The following is a 22,324-nucleotide window of genomic DNA, read 5'->3' as shown; positions in this document are numbered from 1 at the left end:
CGACTCCCACTAGCAGATCCATTCCAAAGAGAAAATAGGAATAGACGAAACAGAAGACGATCATAGTATACATGGCCCTGTCAGAAAGCTGTTCTCCTTTGATAATTGCGTATAACCGATCAACTCACAGTCCCATAATAAGGTGTAGACCAACCAAGACTCCTTGCATTTCAACGTCAGTCTGGAAAATGCATTCGTTCATGCCAGGAAAGTGGCCGAGATACAAAGCGTGAGCCCAGACGATGAATTCTCCCAATCCCAAACACGAATCGGTATATGCAAGACATGCCAATAATTTTCCATGTCTCTTCCAGAGATCCTTGTCGGCAAATTTACTCCCAAACACCACAGCTTGAATCAGGGCTCCAGTGAGAGCAAAGAGTGATGTAAATGTCAACGTTGTGTACTACAGAGCACCTGTAATGCGCTTTTCTCTTCTCTCTGGCTTAAGGCTCAATGTGAATTCACAATCACACATTTGGCAATGCTGATGGGGGTTTGAAATGCGGGTGTCATTCAGGCATCCGAGGACTTGACTGTGGTGAATCACAGTAGATCGTTTTTGAAGGATGATCTAGACTCTATTTTCATTTCATTACATGTGTCTGAAATCTCACAAAGGGCCATTGCCTATTAAGGGCTATAGATTGTCCGATCTGACTCAATTGCATCCATCTTGAACCCCAAAATTTTAAAGAATTTCCTTCGCACAGGCAGATTGGTATAAAGCAGTAGTACTCCTATACAGCGACTAGTTGTTAGAAACAGATCTCGATTGCTGAAGTACAGCACCGAAACTCACCGTTTACAGTGATGTGGGTGCTTCCACACAAAAGTGCAAATAGCTCGAATTCTTGTGATATGTACGTGCCAGAGAAAATATCGTGGAGCATGACAATAATGTAGGGAATCCAGCATAGCAAGACACCAAGACTCAGGAGTGTGAGTTTCTGAAATAGCGCAATCTCGACGGTAGAGTTTGGAAGCATTGAAGGGCGGCGCAGGATTTCCTTATCACTGGGGAGCATTGTGTTATTAGAAGGGTTGATATTCTTGATGTTGCCATGCATTGGATGTATTGCAAATTTGTTGATTCTGGATGACGATTTGCGAATCTTTAACAGAATCACCACATTTAACACGGCCGAGGCAATCTATCGTAAAGTAGAGTTGAGTAAGTGAGCAGACTCCATCCATTCAGATGATTTCCGACTTACCATGGATGCAAGCATGCTGAAACATGTAACCACCACTACGGCGATTAGTGTTGGATTCCGAGTGCTCCATATGGTGACGCAATACGTGTTGTAGGCTCTCAGCGTAATTGAATCGTCAACACCAATGTATAACATCGTCCCGTACAAGACGTAAGCCAGGCAGAAAAAGAAGAAGATTAATTTGTACAAGACCTTATCACTCAACTGTTGGCCCTTAATAATTGCAACATATCGGTCCAGTGCGAGAGCAAAGATACAATATAAGCTGATACAGACACACTGAATTTCGATCCCAGTCTGAAAAATGCAGTCTGTAATTCCAGGATAATGTCCGTAATAGATAGCTCTAAACCAGATGATAAATTCGCCAATTCCTAGACATGCATCTGAGAATGCTAAACATGCCAATAGTTTTCCATGGCGCTGCCAGAGGTGTTTGTCGGAAAAGATGATTCCAAATACTATGGCTTGGATTATACCTCCAAAGAGAGCAAAGAGGGAGGTAAACGACAGAGTTGTGTATTGGATGGCACCATATTGTACGGCACTTTTCTCCTGGAAAGTTTCCATCCCGCGTATAGTGCAGGTATGCTCGTCATTCACACCGTTGAGAATTCTAATGGGGTTTGAATACGGGTGTGATTCAGGTCTCCCCTAGGCGGGACCAGGATAGAAAATCATAGGGCAACGTTCTTTGCAGATAAAATATACAGACTACTGTATTCGCAGAAAAATCATATGACTTGAGTGTTTACCACCCAACTAACTCCCACAGACTGAAGGCCGATTTGACTCGTTGGTCTCCACCTTGAGCCTCAATATTTTCATGATTTTCTTTCGTACAGGAGCGTTGGTATACAGCAGCAATCCACCTACAAGGTTGGAAAAAACGTCAGTACAATCCCCTTTGCAAAACAGCAGCCACAATTTATCGTTTGGTCGCACCATTAAGACAAGCATGCGTACTGCAACACATCAGAGCAAATATGTCGTATTCCGGTAATACCGGCGTTCCGCTGATGATGTCATGAAGCACCATGATCATGTATGGGCCCCATGAGAGATACAGTGCGACCGTGAGCAGGATGAATTTCTTGTACAAGGATACTTCCGTCGAGATTTTGCGAGATCTTGGGAGCGAATGGTGACGACCATGTTCAACTTCCTTGTCTGTAGGTGCTTTGACCATGCTTGCCGAAGTGTCAAACATCCCCAGTTTTGACATTGCTGCCGAACTTGCATAGAGTTTGTGCAGTATCACGACATTACAAGCGGCCAACACAACCTAGTACAATCAATCGAGAATGTGAGTGGGAAGCTTGTGGATTCGGTATCGTCGTACTGCGTTTTTACCATTGATGCCAACATGGTCAAAAATGTAACCAAGACGATAGCCATAGCGGAAGGATCTCTCGAAGACCAATTTATGACACAATAAACGTTAAAGGCTCTTAGTGCTATACTGTCTTCCATTCCAACGTATATCATCATCCCATAAAGAAGGTAGGCCAGGCCGAAAAACGACGCAATCATCGTGTACACAAATCTATCAGAAAGCTGCTCTCCCCTCACAATGGCGTATAATCGGTCAACAGATAGAGCCATGATTGTATATAGAGCTACACAGACTCCTTGCATTTCGACACCAGTTTGAATCAGACAGTCTTCCACTCCAGGGTAGTGGCCAAAATGCACGGCACGAAACCATATCACGGATTCACCAATTCCCAGACAAGAATCTGCAAATGCTAAGCAAGCCAACAATTTGCCATGGTGTTTCCAGAGATGCTTGTCGGAAATGATGATGGCAAATATGACTCCTTGAATTAGTCCACCGATGCCAGCGAAGAGAGCACAAATCGTAAGACTTGCGTATTGCAGAGCACCATATTGTATGGCAATCTTCTCGTCAAATGTTGACATCTTGGAGGCATTTTAGCACAACATAGCCGATCTACTTTTGTTAAGATTTGTTTTTAAAATTATGGGGTCAACGAAGGTGTGATTGAGATAAGGAAGATCCGAGGTTTCTGTCTGGGCATCCGTCGCATGCTCAAACCTATATGAGGTTCTCATGAGAGTGGCTGGATGCCAGGTATCTGATCTGCGTCATTTGTTTTGTGCATGACATTTCACCAGCATATAAGCCACGCTATCACTGACGAAAGTCTATTATCTCTAAAAGTCATGCGTCAACGGCAGATTGAATTTGAGATCTGTGCGGTACTTTTGCTGCCAATGTGTTTATTTTTTTTTTACAGAATCGCAGTTCCAACTAATCACCTATTTACGAAGCGTCTGCAGTAAAGCAGCTCTGAATGAAACAGGAATAAATTCTATTGCTTTGGGCAGTTGGGATTACGTCTGTCAAGATGGCAAGAGTCGGGCAACAGTGGAGGTTGAGCGCGAATTCACATTTACACCCGGCTTGAGTCGGAGAAGTGCCATAAATTTCATATACACCGGCGAATTCGTATAAAGCAGCAAAGCTCCTAGTTTCATATTGTGAGATCATTTCTTCGTGCTTGCCAAAAACATTGAAGCTTACCGTTTACACACGCATGGACACTGGCACATAAAAGTGCAAAAACCTCGTACTCTGGGACGATCTGTATACCGGTAAAGATGTCATGCATCGCCATAATCATATACGGTCCCCAACAGACAAACAGTCCTGCAGTTAAGAGGGCGAATTTCTTGTACAGCAGCACTTCCGTTGAAGTCTTTCGTGAGCGGGCCATCGAAGGAGGTGCATGCTCGATCACTTTGTTACTTAGCAGCTTGGTGCTATTTGACGGACACCCAGATGGATCCATTCCGAGTTTTGTCATGGCATTCGAAGATACAAAGATCTTCCTCAAAATCATCACGTTGCAAACGGCTAAAACGACCTGGTGTCATAAATGTTGGGTATTTGAGAAGCAATCTTTGTATGTAGTTTCCGTTGAAATCAAATTCGGAAACTAGGTGCGAACATACCATTGACACCAACATCGTCAAATATGTACAAATCACCAGCGGTAAAACAACAGGATCCCTCGTAGACCAGCTCATGACACAATACATGTTGAAGCTCCGTAGATTTACACTGTTGTCCACACCAATGTACAGCATCACTGCAAACAACACATATGCCAGAGAGAAGGAGGAGAAGATGATACAATACACTGCTGTATCCGACAGCTGCTGTCCCTTGACAATGGAATGATATCGATCTAGAGACAGTGCCATCAGACAGTAGAGTCCAATAAGAACTCCTTGGGTTTCTACACCAACTTGAAACACACAGTCTGTAATCCCAGGGTAATGGCCGTAATAGAGAGCACGTAGCCATACGATACATTCTCCAATTCCCAGGCACGAGTCAGTGAATGCGAGACATGCCAGCAGTTTCCCATGATGTTTCCAGAGATTCTTGTCGGCGAATATGATTATAAAGATGATGCCTTGAACGAGACCACCAGCACCAGCGAATACAGCGAAAGTAGATAGTGCTCCGTATTGCAGAGTTCCATACGTTAGATTGGCTTTTTGCAGAAGCGTTTCCATCTTGCGTCCATTTTTTTGAAGTTGGACAATATCTCCTATTTCTTCCCTGCAGGGTCGCGATTGGAAAACGTATTGAGGTTTTGAACGAGTGAACAAGCTTCGTAGCTTGGAGTCGTAATCTTACTTGTATGGAATGTGTGGCTGCGTTGGGTGTTCCTCCACACATGGACTGCATTGAGTGTGTTTTCGCATTTGAAGATTTAAGGTAGCAATGAGCCTCGCTTGTTGGGCTTGAATCGTGAAACAGTACCAGAGGACATCACGAAACGATATCGAGTAATTTCAAAGGCAATTGACTGCAATAACGCGTTTTTTTTGGCTCATGCATTCTATTAGGATTATAGTCCCGCAAATTTACGATTATTACAACACTTAAAACCCACTTAAAACCCACAAGTTGCTAATTACTCCTCGTATGTTACTGGAATTACGTTTGCGCGATCGCAATTTTATCGCGGGGATCCTGTCGCTGCTATAAGTACCTCAAAGTTACCGTAGGTTGAGTCTGGGAACGAGGGGTTAGCTCAGTTGGTAGTAGCATTCGATTCCAATAATAGTTGGAACTTCATCGAAAGGTCACGGGTTCAACTCCCCTACTCCTCATTTTTGGATGAGTAGATAAGTTTATATAATAGTAGGATTGGAAAGCGGATGTTGTACCGTCGTTCTTTCAGAATCAACTCTCCAAAGATGACAATACAGTGAAGATTGGAATGCGCTTTTTGCATTTATTACAACATTTTGTGTGTACTACAGAAAACAAATCTGAAATCATGTACTAGTCTTTTTGTTTTTGTTTTATACTTTCAAGAGACCAAATCCCTCCATTTGGCTCTTTCTTCCATCGATTCCCACATTCTAAGATTCAATGCACCTCTAAATATCAAGATCCACATCATCCGACTGTTGATCAAACCCAAGGCCAACCATTCCAGCTCCATATCCTCCCATACTGCCATCTCCCATGTCACCCATTAAGGGCATCATGGTCATGGGCAATATATCGCTATATGCAGATGTATCGAATGAGCCGTATGAGCCATGACTTTGCACTTCACTTCTAATATTGCTATGCTGATTGCTATTATTATGATAATTGTTGCTGTTGTTGTGCATGCTACCTCCATTGGTGCGGCAGTATTCATCTATACGAGTAAGAGCTCGTTCTTCGATTAAATCAAAGTCGATCTCTAACTCGCCTGCCAAGTCAATCGACCATCCATATTTGGATGTCTTGACGAGATCAGCCACACGAGATTGGCCTTCCGGAGGTAAATCACCAATCCTTTCTGCAAGATTTGCCAAAAAGGCTGCGTCTACGATCTGCCCATTTATAGTTATAATCTTGTTTGCTGATGATGTAGATTTCTTTTTCGAAGCTGTAGATGCTTTTTTCGAGCCCCTACGATTCCTTATGGTTGGAGCTGGTGGTGATATACGACGCGGTTTCTTCACTGGTTCCTCGTCGGGATACAGAGCTCGAGTAGCACTGCGGGTAGTGTACTTTGGTTCTACAGATGATGCCCTGGAGCCTGGTGATTGTGCACCAGAGTCGTCTGAGTATGGATTTGTAAATCCTTCAAACTGTTGTTGCTGTTGTTGACCTGCTTCACTATGGTTTTCTGCTTCCTCTTTGTCATCATCATCACTACTAGATGAATCACTATCAGACGAGTCACTTTCTGCGGCATTTTGTTGGACAGTATGTTGCATCATGGCTGAAAACATGGCGACCTGTTGAGTGAGCAGCTGTAGTTGTAGAGATGCATCACCGAGAGCAGGCACAGCCTTGCTCTTTTTACCACCCTTCCCAGCAGCTTTCCCGGCCTTTTCAAGCTTGATTTTATCAGCCTTTTTAATATATTTTCTCTTTTTTCTGTTTGGATCACTAAAGTCTATTGAGGATGCTCTTTTCGAGTATGGCCTCTTTACATTTGGTGGGAGGGGCTCTACTCCTGAGGGCACGACTCCATCAGTGAGAGAAGTCAACGAAGCCAGTGAGCCAGATGATGATTGACGACGATGTAATGATTCTGGATCATCTATATTATAGATTCCTGCTGCTTTATTATCTTCTGTTTTGGGTTTGGCAGCTCGTTTTGTTCTATTGACGGTGACCGAGTTGGGTAGTACTTTACGATGAGCTGTAGATGGATGTGATATTGGATGTGGGTGTTGTGGATGGTGAATGGGAGCTGGTGGTGCTAGACTATATGTGGGTTGAGTGGTGGAGGATACCATGGTTGGAAAGTTGCTATTCAACAGATTGTTGAATGCGACTCTGAGCTGCTGTGCTAGTTTATATACAGGATGCGTATCGTTCTGATTATATCGGAAACTAGGAGAAAGCGAAGGGTTAGCTCTGAAACCTTTGAACGAACAAGCAGTATGATAGCGACACGTAGATCATCAAAAACGTCATATATGCGATATATGATTTTGAGTCTGTATTGCTCATATGCGTTCTCGGCCATCATTCCATGAGTGTGTCAAGTCGATATAGACTCGTATTTTGATTGCATTCAAGCAGACTAGATCAAAACAAATGTACTCACCAATTGCTAAACATGAGTTCGATATCAGCAGCGAAAGCCTGTACACTGTTGTATAAGCCTGCATTGAGTTTCTTTTCGACGGTTGACAAGTCCATTGGGTACTTAATGATGGAGTGGTAGTCGGGGCAATTGTCAGCTACGGGATCTACTGGTTTAAGGAAGGGAAAAGCAGCCGTATGCTTCTGGAGAAGAGACAGCACATTCCTTAAACTCTTCAAGTCTGTTTGGGACAGTCCTTGGTTTGATACGACAGCAGCAGTGTGTAGTATCGATGCTGTTGTTGATATTGTTGATGACAGTGTTGATGTAGCTTCCACTCCATTCCTGGGACTAGTATCGACCTTCGAATCTACATTGGGGCTATGAGGAGGCGACAATGGGACCTCCGCAGATATCATGATAGGTGGTTTCTGTTATGAGAGTTGGGACCTTGCTGCTGTTGTTGACTTGATTTGTCTAGGAAGAAGGCGACAAAAAGGAGGATAAAATAGTCGGGATTATATGATCTCGTGCCTGTCTATAAGCGTATCTATGTCTGGTTGGGTGTGTTGTTAGAAGCAAAGGCGGAATCGGCTGTGTCATTGATTTTTTTGAAAAGTTGTAAGGGGATGGGAGATGGGAGGAAGGAAGGAGAAAAACAACCGAGATAACATGCAAATATGACGCGATTACATGCAGAATACTTACTAGATACCCGTGGAAGGCCTCTCATACTAACACTACACTCCGAGTCAAACCGTTGCATGACGCGTTCGTCTCGATGTCAATTAAGGCTTCTGATTGACCGGCGGACGGACGGAAGAAGCTGGGCATGGTCGACAAGCCTCGTTTGAAAGCGAATACTATATGTTACCGTGGGCGTCCAGCTATGCTGCCTTCTTTTCATCACTTCCAATTGGATTTGAGGTGCAGCTGCTCGCAGCATTCAATCGTCTTGGGTTTACTACTCTTGTATTCTTCTAAACGTTCAAATACACTCACAACATACACTGCAAATGCTCGTAGCTAACGCGTCAGCTTGAACATCAAAACAATATTCACAAAAACACGAAATCCAAACATTCTCATTGCATTGGAATACAAATGAAGAGGCATGCCACTATGAATCTGCTTTCCCTCTTGCTGTCCTGGGCTGGGCACCCGCTCCCTTCCATCTATGTCGAGTCTCTCTCCCAAAACCCAGCAATGATTGGATCTGCGGTTTTGACCACCTTTCTTATAATTGCTATATACAAACTGGGTGGTCCAAATGCTATATTGTCTTTGCTAGTTACTACTCCTGCCGAGACTCTTGCTCTCCAGGCCTTGGACTTGAAGCCAAATCACCACAACATCAGGAAATCAGGTTGGATCGTTGTTTGCCGTGTTGAACTTGACACACGTTATCGACTGTCATCGTTTTATTTAGCAAATGGAGTTCCATATCCGCCTGGGCTATACAATACGGGCAATCTCTGCTTCATGAACTCGGTGACTCAGGTCACGCAAAAGAAGTTGACGCGTCTCAACAACTACTTTACTCAAACACTTCTGTTATTAGGCACTTGTATCGCTGCCATCCTTGTTGACGTATCTTCAACAACGGTATTCTCAATTCAGAGAGAATCCATATGACGATGAAGGCAATCGGATCAACTTGCTCGTCACTGAAGCTCTTCTTGGACTGACTTTTGGTATACGACCATCTTATTTGCACAACTGCCCTTTCGCTTGCTTACACAACTTCCTCCTCTAGCTTTGAACGAGCTCAAACCGTCGAGACGAGCCATTCAACCATCAATACTGATGCGAGCTATAAGTGCTGGACGTACAAATATACTAGCATACGAGCAACAAGACGCCCATGAACTGTTTCAGCTCGTAAGCTCGGCCTTGTCGGAAGAAGAGGCCAGCATCGCTCGAGTCTTGATACGAAATCCGACTTTTATTGGAAGTGAATGGGATGCACTTGTCAACCAGTCTAGGACTACCAAAACGATCACAGCTGCCGAGAAAAATATTGACGCTCCATCTAAAGAACCGTTATCTTCATCGAAATCGAAAGATAGTGATCAACAAGATAGTGTCAAACAATTTGCCAAACCTGAAACAGGGTCTGATCGCACTCTACCACAAGCTAATGGCCACCATCCTGCTAATGGGTCCGTGAATGGTAAAGTAAATGGTCACAACGTCGATGATAGACAGACAACCGATGATGTTAAGAATGTGGCAGACAGGGCCAGTAAATCCTTGTTTTTGAGCTCCTTGAAGCAAGGTTTTGATTTTGGATTACGGAATCCATTCGTTGGTTTGGTGGCTAGTTCAGTGGTGTGTTTACAGTGTGGATTTACGGTGAGAGGTTTCGCAGACTTCAAGTGTCTTTCGCATCCACAAACATTGCTCATTACAAATATTTTGGCACAGTCTGGAATTCAACACCAACAATTCGATAACTTTTCTCTGGCTCTGCCAACTCGAGTAAGTGATGTTTCGACTGAGAATCATCATAGTATAAAATAATTTTTTTTTGGTTCACGATAGTACCACTCTGTAACTATCGAATCTCTACTCAAAACATACACAGCACCTGAACGTCTAGAGGACTGGATGTGTGAAAAGTGCTCCATGGTAGCAACACTGCAAGAATGCACCAATGTCTGTGAAAAAGCTCGAGCACGTGTAGAATCCATAAAATCAGATATCGCTGAATTACAGCGGCAGCCTGAAAAGACAGAAGGCACCGAAAAGAAGATGGAAAAGTATAAACGCAATATGCGTGAAGCTTTGACTGTCTTGGTACAAGTAGAGAAGGAACTTGATGCTGTTAAGGAATCTGTGCAGGAGGAGGATGAAACAAAGCTGGTAAGTGTGACTGTTGAAGCGATTTGAAGGAGGTTGGGTTGTAAAGAGTGTATGTCATCTACTGCACGATGAGTGCTGTATCATCTGGACCATCTGGAGCTCCGTCTTTTCTCTCTATCGCTCGTCGACTAATATCCTCAATTTCTCAGCCTGAAACTGTAAAAAGACTCAAAATACCATCTAAATCAGCCGCCAAACAAGTCTTGATTGCTAGACCGCCCAAGTGTCTAGCTCTACATATGCAACGATCTATATATCTCCCATCTGGCTCCGTCATGAAGAATACAACGTCCGTTGCCTTCCAATGCGAGCTAGATCTAACGCCGTTTTGTACATCGTCTGGATTTGCTGGTGGCTGTGAGTTTGCTGGATTGCAAACGTTTGGTAAACCATGGGTGGAGCCAAACGAAGAGCAGGAAGAAGAGCCTGTTGAAACTATAGAACACGATGATAGCAGAATACCCGAGTTAAAGGAAGAGTCGCCTGATGTGAATATACAGGAGAATGATGTACATGATGATGACGAGCCTTTGGATGATGACAGGTCGCGTGAGACAAGGGTTGTTGAGGACGCTATAGAGGAGGTCTTGGTCAACGACACTATCGATGCTTCCGGTGGAGATGATGATAACAATGTTGATACCCCAGCTCCTGCTAAACATGTCGAATCTGAGCAATCAGACCCAGATGCTGAAACAGCAAAAGATGCTCCTCCTCCACCAATACCAGACAACCCACCATCCACAGAACCAAATAACAGTAACAACCCCTACATCTATGCCCTGAAAGCCGTAGTACTGCATTACGGCGGTCACGACTCTGGCCACTTTGTCACATACAGAAGGACTCATGAAGTCGATGGAACTGAAACCCACAAATGGTTTAGAATATCAGATGATCGAGTCGATCTGGTCTCTGATATCCAAGATGAGATATTTAGTTACGCTAGTGGGTCAGTGTATATGCTTTTTTATGAGCAGGGGAGGTGGGGGAGTGCGAGGATTCAGGCTGAATCGAAGGCCGATGGATGGGGTGATTGAGGTGCGACTGTATTAGGAATTGTAGATATCTTTTGCTATAGTCTCTGAATGTATGGGTGGGATTATTTGGATTGGCATAACATGTTGTTCAAAGAAGCGTTGATTTCAGAGTCACAAGTCCGCATAGCTTCCGCGAATATAGTTAAAACTGTGCGCCATTGTAATCGTGTATCGTGTACATATATATATACAGTATATTCCTTTATTCGCAATCTTGTCGTTATATATAAGTATATTCTTCTCCCCACCACTACATCCTCCTTATGATATATTCTATATACATGGCTTTAGCCTCAACGTATCCTTCTACCTCCTTTGAGCCTTCCATGCTGCCATAGCTGCTGCCCTCTGTGCAAGCTTTCCCTTCCTCGCTTCCCTCTTGACCTTCCTTTCAGCACCAGCAACGAGTTCTGGATGTAACTTCCACATCTTCTTCAATACAACATCAGTTGGAGGTGCTCCACGTTTCGTAGTAGCCATTACGGAACGGATTTGCATAGTGAGTTGACCGAATTCGTACTTGCCAAACTGTTGTCGGATGGTCTTTTCGATATACAGTCGTAACTCCTTTTTGACGGCGTCTTTTGCGGCGTGGATCTTGGGTACGAGTTGTGATGAGTTTTATTTCGTTGAGGGATTCCTTCGTTGCTGCTGTGGTTGTGATATGGAGTCTATGTGATGGGGATTGGTCAGCACGTGCAAACATGTTCATGTTGATAAAAGCAGAATTCAACAGCGATCAATGCAGCATCTTATGATCATAACGATCATCATTAACTTACTCTTTTTCAGCGAGACATCCTTAGATGGATCGCACCACAACACGCCTCTAGATGCACGAGTTTGGGTGTTTGCAGTATCCACAGACTTTGAGAAGGAGGAGATTCATGACATTATTTGGCTTTATTTTGAGATGTACGAAATTGGGCAATGGAGGGAGTATCTTTTCATAGACGGTGAAATCGACCACGACATCGTCGATGCCATTTGGAATCTGGCTACCGAAGAGGTCGAGGCTAGGGGAGAAGAAGGAATGTGTTGGGAATGTACATAATATGCTAATTATCATCAATGTATATAAACTAGGTTACTGTTGAAGGATGACAGTCAAGAATGAGCTACTTGAGTAGATGCTTTTGGACCAATTCGTACTTTGGCTGCGGGCTTGCGTCCAGCTGTAGTTCCGGCATTGGATGCTCCTGATTCTCCCAACGCTTTCCTCGACTTCTTGTGTGGTCGCATCCTTGGCTGTTTTTTGGGAAGGTTGTTGCAACTGGATATTAGTTATCAGTTACAACGAAGGATACAACCAGAACGAGTGGCGAATAATCGCGTATTATACGTCACTATCATATTACAGAAACGAATCAATTGTTTTGTAGCTGGTGCAGTGAGGAATCGACTACGCCGTAATGTCAAGTCACGACGCGTATCGAATGCATGAAATTTACTAAATCGTTCGTAAAGCTCAAGATGAAACAGAAACCAGGATCTCTGAACATTGCAACCTGTAACTTGATCGACTCGACACTCTGCTTGAGACTCTAGTGCCGCATTTTTTTTTGGCTCATGCATTCTATTGGGATTATAGATTATAGTCCCGCAAATTTACGATTATTACAACACTTAAAACCCACTAAAGTTGCTAATTACTCCCCATATGTCTCTAGTGCCGCAGTTTTTTTTTCGCCGAGGCTCGGCATTAATCCAGTGAGCCTTCCTGTAAGAGATAAACGCTGAAAATTTATAATCGTGTCAACAATTGTTTACTTCTGGCGCTGATTTCCCGTAGTGGTTATCGGGCGTCCCTGCTAAGGACGTGGGTTTACCCGCACATGTTCGAATCATGTAATCAGCGTGTTTTTTTATAGTTATGAAAGTAAATAATTGCTCATTTATTGTCCAACTGTAGGAACATATACAGGGCATGAGGCCAGTTCCTAACTCAATAAATGGTTAAAAGTGGGAAGAGAGAGACAGTTAATATTTGTATGATACATCGATTCTTTAAAGCTATGTTACAAATCTACATGTTTGCAATACCACATAACTCATCGTCTCAGTCGAACAAGAAATGCATTCTTGCAATCTCGACTCTCTGGTGGCAAGTACTTGTCGAAAAAGTTGACTACAAACTCTTCTGGCTTGAATCCAAACTGTTGATACAGAATCTAAAATTGTGGGTAAAGTGTCAACTTCAATTCGTAATGAACAAAAAGTGAATCGCTCATGAATATTCACCATGGCTGGATTGTTTGCTGAAACATGAAGCGTGATATCTCGTGATGGGAGAATTTGTATGAGATAATACAACATGAACCTTTGTGAGAATGAAAATTATAGTTAGCCTTGTTGTTGCAACCAGCAAAAGTCTAGTGAAAAAAATGATGACAAAATGGCTCTGTACCTGGCTAGACCTTGTCCACCCCACCCCGGTCGAACAGCGATATAGGTAATGTAACCTTCGGGAGTCATAAAAGCACACCCGACCACAAGCCGGCGATACATGACCACAATCGAATAATCCGGATACATGAGATGCTCAGCAACTAATTGAGCGGAAGTGTCAACCAATTTGGATCTCACAGCTCAAAAAGGAGGTGTGCAAAAAAGTGCATACCATCAATTCCAGGCCAAAACACTCTCCACAATAAATCATTGACTTGATCCAAATGGAAGAATTGAAAGTGACTATAATCAATACTTATGACTTCTTCCTCGTCCGAGTTTGTCCTATATGTTCACACGTGTAAGTGACCTTGAACGATACAAACCAACACAACTGATGACTCACTTATATAAATGGCGAATCTCCTCAAGTAACAACAAGGCAGGAGGCTGACTATTGTAGTCTCTCCATATGAATGGCCTCAACACGCGACCAGTATATGGACTGGAACGTGATTCAGGATTCGTCAGACAATGAGAAAGGAATGGTACACCATGTAGCGTTGCCGCAAATGTCTCTGCATATGGAGGGTGATGAATTTGTGCTTTCGAGTAGTTTTGATGATTTCTCGTTATGGGTAAACGAGTGACGCTGGGTATTGTAGACAAGACAGAGGCATCCAGATCAAATATTGGCAAGCGTCTAGCACGGTTGAACTAGGTAAAATAGATACCCGGTAAATAAGAGAGAGGCAGCAACAGAGAAAACTGCATGAAACAAACCTGTCTAAGAAGTAGCTTGCGACGCATTCGATTCTCTGCGACAGACTTTCCAGATAACTGCGACAGCAGTTCTGATTCTTCCTTGACTGACAGGAATTCATCATCCATACGTTGAGTTTCACTCTCTGCACATGCTCGAGCAACTTCAGCTTTCGCTAGCTCGAGTTCTGGTTTTGAGGGTTGTGGCTTGTTCACCACCACTGATGGAAGAATACCTTTACGTATTATAGGCTCAGTAAATTGAGTCTTTTTGCTTGACGTGCCACCTGTCCGTTCGCCTTCCACCGAAGGTGACAATGCCGGCATAGCTTCACTTATTTCACTAGATCCAGCACGTGATGCTTCCTCAATTTTCACGATTTTCATTTCCGGTTTTATGGATTTCATATTATCAATGTCTTCATTGACGGCTCGCTTCCTCTTTTTACCAGGAGCTATCGTTGGTGTTGAAACACCATCCTTTAATCGAGTGGGAGTTTCACGTTCTCTTTTCGGTCTACCAGAGCTGGATGGTAGTGTTACGTGGACTTCTGCAGACGGTATTCCATTATACGATATAAATGAGTCGTCGTCGGGAGAAAAGAATACGACAACGGGTAGAGTTGATTCTTCCGGTTTTCGGGAAAGTTTTGGAGGCACATGATGGACTAGTCCCCACCAGCCTAAGGCCAAAAAAGGGTTATAGATATGACCAAGTGAAGCAGAATGCAAATCGAACGTTCACCTTGCTGCTCATGTTGCTCAAACCCAGATTTGAAGAGCTTTTTGTGCGTTGATAGAGCACTTGCCACGGTATTTGGCCATGTAGCAGGCCCTAGTTTTGGGGAGATAAAGTGAGTATGCGAGAGAGCAAAAAAAAGCAAAACATAACGATGAATGCCAAAGTACTTACGAGGCTTGTCAGGCCACAACGTTGTCCAAAGCTCATCAATCATTCGGCATATATCCTCTTTCCATCTAAAATCTTCAGACTCAGGATGCTCTTGTCCCAAATGGAAAAGTACCAAATGTATCGTTGAAGCCCTGTGAATTTACAACATAATGATCAGCGGTGAGGTCAAAGATTTTTCAGCGATGTGAATAGACAAACCAGCTCATTGGAAGCCTTGTATATGTTTGCTGCCCAGCTCCACAGACCGAGCAAGTGAAGGTGAAGAATACATCACCATGTAGGAAAGGCACAGGAGACACATTTGTGCATTCTAAAAGGAACGTAAGGAGTGAGGAAACTGGCTTCTTTTACATTCTGAGAGAGTTTAAACACCTTCATGGAACAATTGTCTGCATAACTGGCATCTGATCATCGTTCTAAAAGAGCAAATGTTTTTGATCAATGTCTAGATATCGCAGCTTCAAGAGCCTGGTGTTAACAGTTCTCACCCATGCCGTTCACTGCCACAATAACAGTACTGATTCTGCCTGTTCAGTACCCATTCCTCTTCAATCCATTGAAGCGACTGAAGCTAATAGTAAAAAAGCAGCTGTTTAGAAAAAAAGATTGCTAACGCTAACCAAAGTGAACGGTAAACCTCATAAGGAAGAGACTTGACGTGTCCTCCTGATGTACTTGGAAGCGCTGCCTGATTCTTCCTTGGCATGCTCGTCGTCTCCGTCACTCGCAAAGTTCCAGCTGGTTTAACAAGCTATGTTTTGAAAATGATCGAAAACACGACGATTTCATATGACGATCGGTGGCTTCATTTATTAAATTAGTTATTGTAGCAATGCTATTGCTTACATCGTTCCATATACAGCTTCTCTAAAGCACTCAACACGCCCTCTTCTCTCATAAGAACGGACTCGACCTTCCTCTCTGCTATAGACGTGTGTCCAAATGGAGACGTCCATGACCCATATTTGATTGTAGGCTTCAGATCCTCTATGTGCTCATCCAATGCGACATGAACTGCAGAATAAGCACCATCACCAGATGAAGGAGTTGCTCCAGTTCCCAAAAGCCTCATCTAGATTACAATAAATTGATTGACACTTGGCTTCTTTGCAATACCGTGCAGATCATACCGTATAGTATGCACAGGTCAAGGCCCACTGAGGTAACAAATCACCGACAATTCCCGTCATTGTAACCCCAGGATCCGTCATGAAGGAATACCTGCTCTTCCCAACCCACTGACGAGATAACTGCATACTCAAAACATCCATGAGACGTTTCGAAGACTCATAAGCCGAGTTGTTGGTCAGAGCCTGTAAATCATCTGGATTCAAAAACTCGGATACAGCTGTCAACGACGACACCCATATAACCCGGCTTTTTGGAGCGGCATCTAGCAGTGACTCTAGCTCTCGTAATATAATATAGTGGCCAAATACATTGACGTGGAAAGTCTCTCCAAGGCCATCGACAGATTTGGCGTCCTTCTTTTGAGTCAAGACTTCCCCACCTCCACCAGTCCTTGATAAGCGCATCGGATCAGTAAGTAGCATCCAGATAGCGTTCTTGATGTTCAGACCAGTAACGTTCATAATTCCAGCATTACAGAAAAGCAGGTCTAGTTGGTCAAACCTATCAAAAAACAACAGAAAAGATTGAGCACTTGTGGATTTCCAAGCAGTGCATCACCTTTCTTAGCACTATATATCGTATCCCACCTTTCCTTAAACTGCTTACAAGCCGACAAAACACTCTTGACACTTCCGACATCAACCAACAAGATTTGGATAACTTGAAGTCCTTCCTGCCTCTTATCAGGAAAGTACTCGTCCAACAGAGCATTCCTAGCTGCTTCTGCACGAGCATTTGATCGACATCCCAGCACAATGATGAAGGGAGTATGTTCAGAGTGTCGAGCTGCCAAAAGGCCTGCGATTCCGAAACCGATGCCACTGGTTAACGACAGATTGAGAGTGAGATACGATTGCATCGCTTGATGACATGTTGATGTATACCTGTTGGCTCCTGTAATCAACGCAATCTTGGGCTTGACCATGTTTTGGTATTTTTGGAGTTGTCCGAGTTGTAAGCTACCACTTTGCACGGTGAACTGGACTGACGTAGATCCCAATGGCTTTCGCCACGCTAAATAAAGTCGGTGACGTGTGGAGATGTGTCGCAAACACGTATCAGTCGACGGGAATGGACACGACGAAAACATTACTAAAGAAATTGACCATACACACAGTGAAAAGTAGTGATTTGAGGCTTCAATGAATCATGAATCGTGATGTACAGCATTTAAATCTGAGGTGTCCGCAACATACTACCACAACACGACAAATTTCGAACAACTCACGAAAATTTACGGTGATACTCACCATCCTCCTCCTCCTCAACCAGCCTGTCATATGAAAGTTCTTGTATGGATCTCCGGAGCGTCGATAAGCCTTGATGACGTTCGTTCTCTCCTTGACCAAGCACAAAAACTAAACACTACAGCAGGCTTCTACTAATGTCCAGCAGGCAGCAGGTACTGTTCCATTTGAATAGTGAACGCCTTCAGTGTACCCATGATCCTTCATTAGATTACGTGTCGCACTGGCCGCTCGGTCTTGGTTTAACTCGGTGGAAATGGTCACTTTGCGTCGCTTTGTCGATTTTGGCAACTTGTTCTCGAATTTCAGCCACGTCTCAATCAATCGCGATTTTAATTTTTTAATCATCTTGAAGTAGCAGGAAACAGTTTAATTTAACAGTTTGTACAAGGAGAAAGGCCAACGTACGAAACCAAGCGAAGCACCGCGATGAAAAGGTTTCTGAAGAACGAGTTTTCGTGACGCAAAGTACAACCAATCGCATCATCGCAACCGTCTATGACACAAAACAGCACGGTTTCCGTGGTAATAATATGCTACTTGTATAATATCATGCAAAAACCAAAAATATGATCTTGTCTTCAATAATTTAAATTGTTAGAGAGCCATGACAGGCCCATAATGCATATGCCAAAATGCATGATTGTAATTATAGTGGTATGGCCTGACGTGTGCAATAAATACTCGTTTTATGATGGAATGAAAGAAACAACCGCCCCCTTTTTGTCTTAACCAAAGCAACCCATGCCCAAGCTATTCTATAGAGTGGTGGGATCGACATCCATAGCTACGGCGTCTTGTACGACACTGTCCTCTCTCACTAACGGTGTAGAAACTTCAGCTTCTTCTTGTTCGTCTTGTTGTGCTGTAGCAGCACCGATCTCAAGATTTCGACCTCCAGCGGGAGCACAGTATTGTGAAAAACGGTCACCAATCCATTGGTAGAAGGCATTGTGGAGGTGGTATGGAATCGAATATGTTTGGAAGATTCCCTTCTTGGGCCAAACAATGCATTCGTTGAGTCGTTCGAGACCGATGGTGGCAATCAAAAAGTTCTTGGCTGATTTCTTGATAGCGATTCGGGTTGATTTGGGGAGGTCGGCGTAGTTGGGCATCATTTGCTTAACCAAGCTAGAGGGTTGACGATGGTTTAGACTCGGGCCAAAAAAGTGACAAATCTAGCACTTCATAGCATCATTGTGCACAATACAACCACTAATGTACTTACGAAGTGTAGCGAGTCAATGGGAATGGACTGTCTTCACGATCCATCGCAGTTGGAGTTGGTGTTAGTCCAGCACTGAGTGGAGAGTCGAGTACATCAGCCGATGCAGCAATATATAATTCATATGACTGATCCATAGTTAATCTTGGGCGTTTAGCTCTTGAATTCTCCATTGGAGAGTCCTCGTCAGTGGGCGACGACATCATAGCAAAAGCATCCATAGCAGCGGCATCATCTTGTTCCGATCGCACATTACTACGACCCAGTAATCGTTTACGAGCCAGACTATTTCCGAGCGTATTGTTACTTGACGACGACGATTGCAGCTCGTCATTCTTAAACAAGTCTGATACAGATGTTCCATCAGAGTATTTTTTAAATGCCGTCTTGCGTTCATCTTCAAACCAGGCCAAGAAGGAAGGAATCAAGACGTCTGGGATACCAAAGCTTTGACGACCGCGATCGGATGTGACGAGACATGATTCCAGAGTTAAATCCAATGATGGGGCATTCTTGATGATGAAGTCCTTGACACCGTTTCTGACTCGAGTTTGCAGAGATACATTGCGGACGTTGTCCAACAAGAAGGCTTCGTGCTTGCCGCGTATGACATCCGTCCAGAGCTTGACCAAGTATCTACCGCGTTGCTCGGTTGTTTCTGTCGGAGACAAGACAAAGTCACCGGCAGTGTTACCTAGTCGAGTTCCACTTGAAGAAGATACTGATCCGACAGAAGAGACACTACTAGTTCGTTTCATTGGAGATCCACCTGAGCGTCTTTGACCGGGCAAATCACGAGTGATTATATGTCCAGGGAAGGAGTTTGTTCGAACGACCTTTTCATATTGTACTTTTTCCGGTTTGTGAGCTCGTACTATCGGTAAAGCATCTGGATCACGGTCACCGAGAGGATGGAGGTTGATAATGACACCCTTTCGACGTTCTTGTACCCATTCACCATTCTGAGTTCGGAAGCGACGATCAAATCCATCCATGAAGGACTTTTGTAGGTCTTTTGGAATACCGAGTGTTGGTTTGGATGTGATACCGGTTAATGGAGATACTCGGGTTTCTGGTAGACGATGTTCCTTCAGAAATGCCTTTGCAAAGTTGGACATTGCAGGAGTTGAGCCAGACCAATCTGGGAATCGTTGACGTACAATATCGGTCCATGCAATCCATCGTTCAGAGTTGGGGTCATATGGAACTATAGGGTGTTGACGGGGAGTTGGAGCTCGTGTTGTCATGGTCGGTGCTGGTGGTAGAGATGACTGACGCTGTGGAGCATTTACAACTATTGGGGATGTGGCAATCATTGTTGAAGAGATCGGAGAGCTGGCTGATATCGATGGTGATAAAGCAGGGATATTGATTACGATTGGCGGTAATGGATTATAGTGATGTTGTTTCATTACGGTTTGCGGTGGTGCAGCAGGTGCAATTACAGCTTCACGAGCCTGAGCAGCGGGAGATACACCTTCATGTGTCATCATTAAATGGTGGGATGGTTCATGTTGCAGCAATACAGCTTCGATAGACATACGAGCAGCGTCCATAGGCTTCATTTCTACATCCAACATGTTTGTAGTTGTTTCAATCATACCATCTTGAATCATTTTATCAAACCAAGCTATAAATTCTCCTTGCATTTCGTGGCGGATGGTTGGGATTGCAGAAGATTCTCTGTTTGCTGCTACGGTGCCGAGACGAAGTGTCAAGAAGTGGTCACGGACTAGAGTGTCGATCTTGCTTCTGACACGAGTTGGGAGATTGGCCATTTCAGGGTATTTGACAGCTACTACTATTGGCCACTCCATTCCCTATTGACAAAAACGTCAGCCCGAGTCCGATGTTTCATCAAAGCTAATGGCACAACAGCAGATTCCTTGGTATTCCAGACATACCAGCTCACTAGTCAAAGACATGCCAGTTCGTTCAGGAGAATCTCCCTTGGAACGAGAGTTACCAAGTCTTGCATCAGTCTTTACAGCAGGTGCCAACACTGAAACACAAAAGTAAAAGTGATTTGAGCTTTCATTCTTGTCAATAGATGATTACATGGCCTTGGTAGCAGGTTCGTATAGAGCCCGCCCAGTCAATGGAGCAACCCAAAACCAAAAACTTACTTGGTGACGCGGGTTCACCATCCACATCAGTGGGTATGCGAGGGACCATAGACAAGCGGTCTTCCAGGGAGTTTAGGTACTTTTCCTTCCAGAACTTTGCTAGATTCTCTCCGTGGTCTATAGTTTCAGGTGCACTTGAAGGTTGCATTTTTTTTAGCGTTTTTGGCGCGTTGTAGGGACGATTGAGGAAAAAGTATCTAGTGAGAAGGCAGACATGTTATACAGAGCTGTTTTCATAGAGTGTGTCTTGTTGTTTCATGTTGTAACAATGTTGGCCAACGTCGCCAAAGTCGAGTTGTGACAAGAATGAAGTGGCTAGATCCGGTTGTTACCTTGCAATCGGTGTGATGAGGTGGTACTATCCAGTGCCAGGTAGTATTGGATGCAAATATGCGTGCTGCCGTTCTTTTCAGCTCGCTCAATAACCAAATGCAAATGTGACTGTGAAAGTTGGTGTTGGAGTTTGATGAAGGGGGTTGGCGCCTTGCATTACAGTAGTTCATTCATCGGATCACGTTACAAGACCGCAGTAGCCACCTATAAATCGGGAAGCTTGGTACGTTTATCAAGGTGCTTGACACTGTTTTGGTTTGGCTTATGAAGACGTTCTATCAGTATCACCCTCCACAAAAACGGGAAACACTCATGACATTGAAATTCCGTAGCTAGCTCATGACAGGCTGCCGGTGAAATCTTCTACTTGGAACGACATTGTGCTAATAAAGGTGAGTGCATTCGAATTTACACTACACGGTTCGCCCTTGTCTCAATATCCACATCGATGTTTTGCTGATCCCAACACCACAGAACAAACATGCTGGCCGCTACGGGCCTATATCTCTCACCATTGAGGGACACTGGCTCTTACGTCGAAGGAACCCCCGGCCTATCGCCCGTCATCATATCTGGGAAGCTGCGTGTCCTGAATGCCACATCCAAGTTTCGAACAATCCCCAAACCCATAATCACAATCAAGTGCTATACAGAAATGACACCATATAGGACAAACCCGACAAAGACATTGCATCACTTTTACTTCCACGCTGATGCTGTTATGGAGTACAAGGGGAAGAGAAGAGAGTCTGATGTTTTGTCGACAGTCAGCTCTCAAAGAACGAAGGGCAGGACGGGAGAGTACACTGTGCACCCTGGATCCGATATTACTTTTACATTCAGTGCGGAATTGCCAATACCTGATAGAGGTGTGTGTTTGGTTGTGTATTTTGACTACAAAAGTAAACCACATACACACTAGTTATGTATACTGACATTCACCCACACTCCAGAAGCAGCTGACGGAACAGAAGGACCATTCCTCATGTTCCCG

At 43.9% G+C, this 22,324-nt stretch overlaps 4 protein-coding genes across 4 annotated transcripts; 1 reads left to right on the top strand and 3 right to left on the bottom strand.

The window, feature by feature from the left end:
- Positions 1-5,642: 5,642 nt before the first annotated feature.
- Positions 5,643-7,719, bottom strand: SmJEL517_g01865 (uncharacterized protein; the record flags this gene model as incomplete). The annotated part of the gene is made up of 2 exons (XM_031167793.1): positions 5,643-7,104; positions 7,322-7,719. 2 exons carry the CDS (start codon positions 7,717-7,719, stop codon positions 5,643-5,645), a joined length of 1,860 nt encoding a protein of 619 aa, XP_031026137.1.
- Positions 7,720-8,506: 787 nt separating this feature from the next.
- Positions 8,507-11,205, top strand: SmJEL517_g01864 (uncharacterized protein; the record flags this gene model as incomplete). Its single annotated transcript, XM_031167792.1, has 7 exons — positions 8,507-8,666; positions 8,730-8,800; positions 8,862-8,994; positions 9,057-9,655; positions 9,728-9,781; positions 9,845-10,165; positions 10,315-11,205. 7 exons carry the CDS (start codon positions 8,507-8,509, stop codon positions 11,203-11,205), a joined length of 2,229 nt encoding a protein of 742 aa, XP_031026136.1.
- A 2,051-nt stretch (positions 11,206-13,256) lies between these two features.
- Positions 13,257-17,324, bottom strand: SmJEL517_g01863 (uncharacterized protein; the record flags this gene model as incomplete). The annotated part of the gene is made up of 16 exons (XM_031167791.1): positions 13,257-13,376; positions 13,447-13,525; positions 13,613-13,754; positions 13,826-13,938; positions 14,000-14,310; positions 14,377-15,038; positions 15,101-15,190; positions 15,269-15,399; positions 15,467-15,578; positions 15,641-15,684; positions 15,757-15,839; positions 15,906-16,006; positions 16,115-16,340; positions 16,399-16,900; positions 16,987-17,220; positions 17,284-17,324. The coding sequence occupies 16 exons, from the start codon at positions 17,322-17,324 to the stop codon at positions 13,257-13,259; spliced, it is 2,991 nt and encodes a 996-aa protein (XP_031026131.1).
- Positions 17,325-18,404: 1,080 nt separating this feature from the next.
- SmJEL517_g01862 (uncharacterized protein) lies at positions 18,405-21,145 on the bottom strand (the record flags this gene model as incomplete). Its single annotated transcript, XM_031167790.1, has 4 exons — positions 18,405-18,777; positions 18,875-20,691; positions 20,776-20,873; positions 20,998-21,145. 4 exons carry the CDS (start codon positions 21,143-21,145, stop codon positions 18,405-18,407), a joined length of 2,436 nt encoding a protein of 811 aa, XP_031026130.1.
- Between the last annotated feature and the right edge of the window lie 1,179 nt (positions 21,146-22,324).

Source organism: Synchytrium microbalum, assembly GCF_006535985.1.
Source record: "Synchytrium microbalum strain JEL517 chromosome Unknown SmJEL517_scf0007, whole genome shotgun sequence".
In the NCBI taxonomy this organism is placed as follows: Eukaryota; Fungi; Chytridiomycota; class Chytridiomycetes; order Synchytriales; family Synchytriaceae; genus Synchytrium; species Synchytrium microbalum.
Note: the sequence above shows the minus strand (reverse complement) of the source record. Positions and strands in the feature narration are given on the sequence as shown.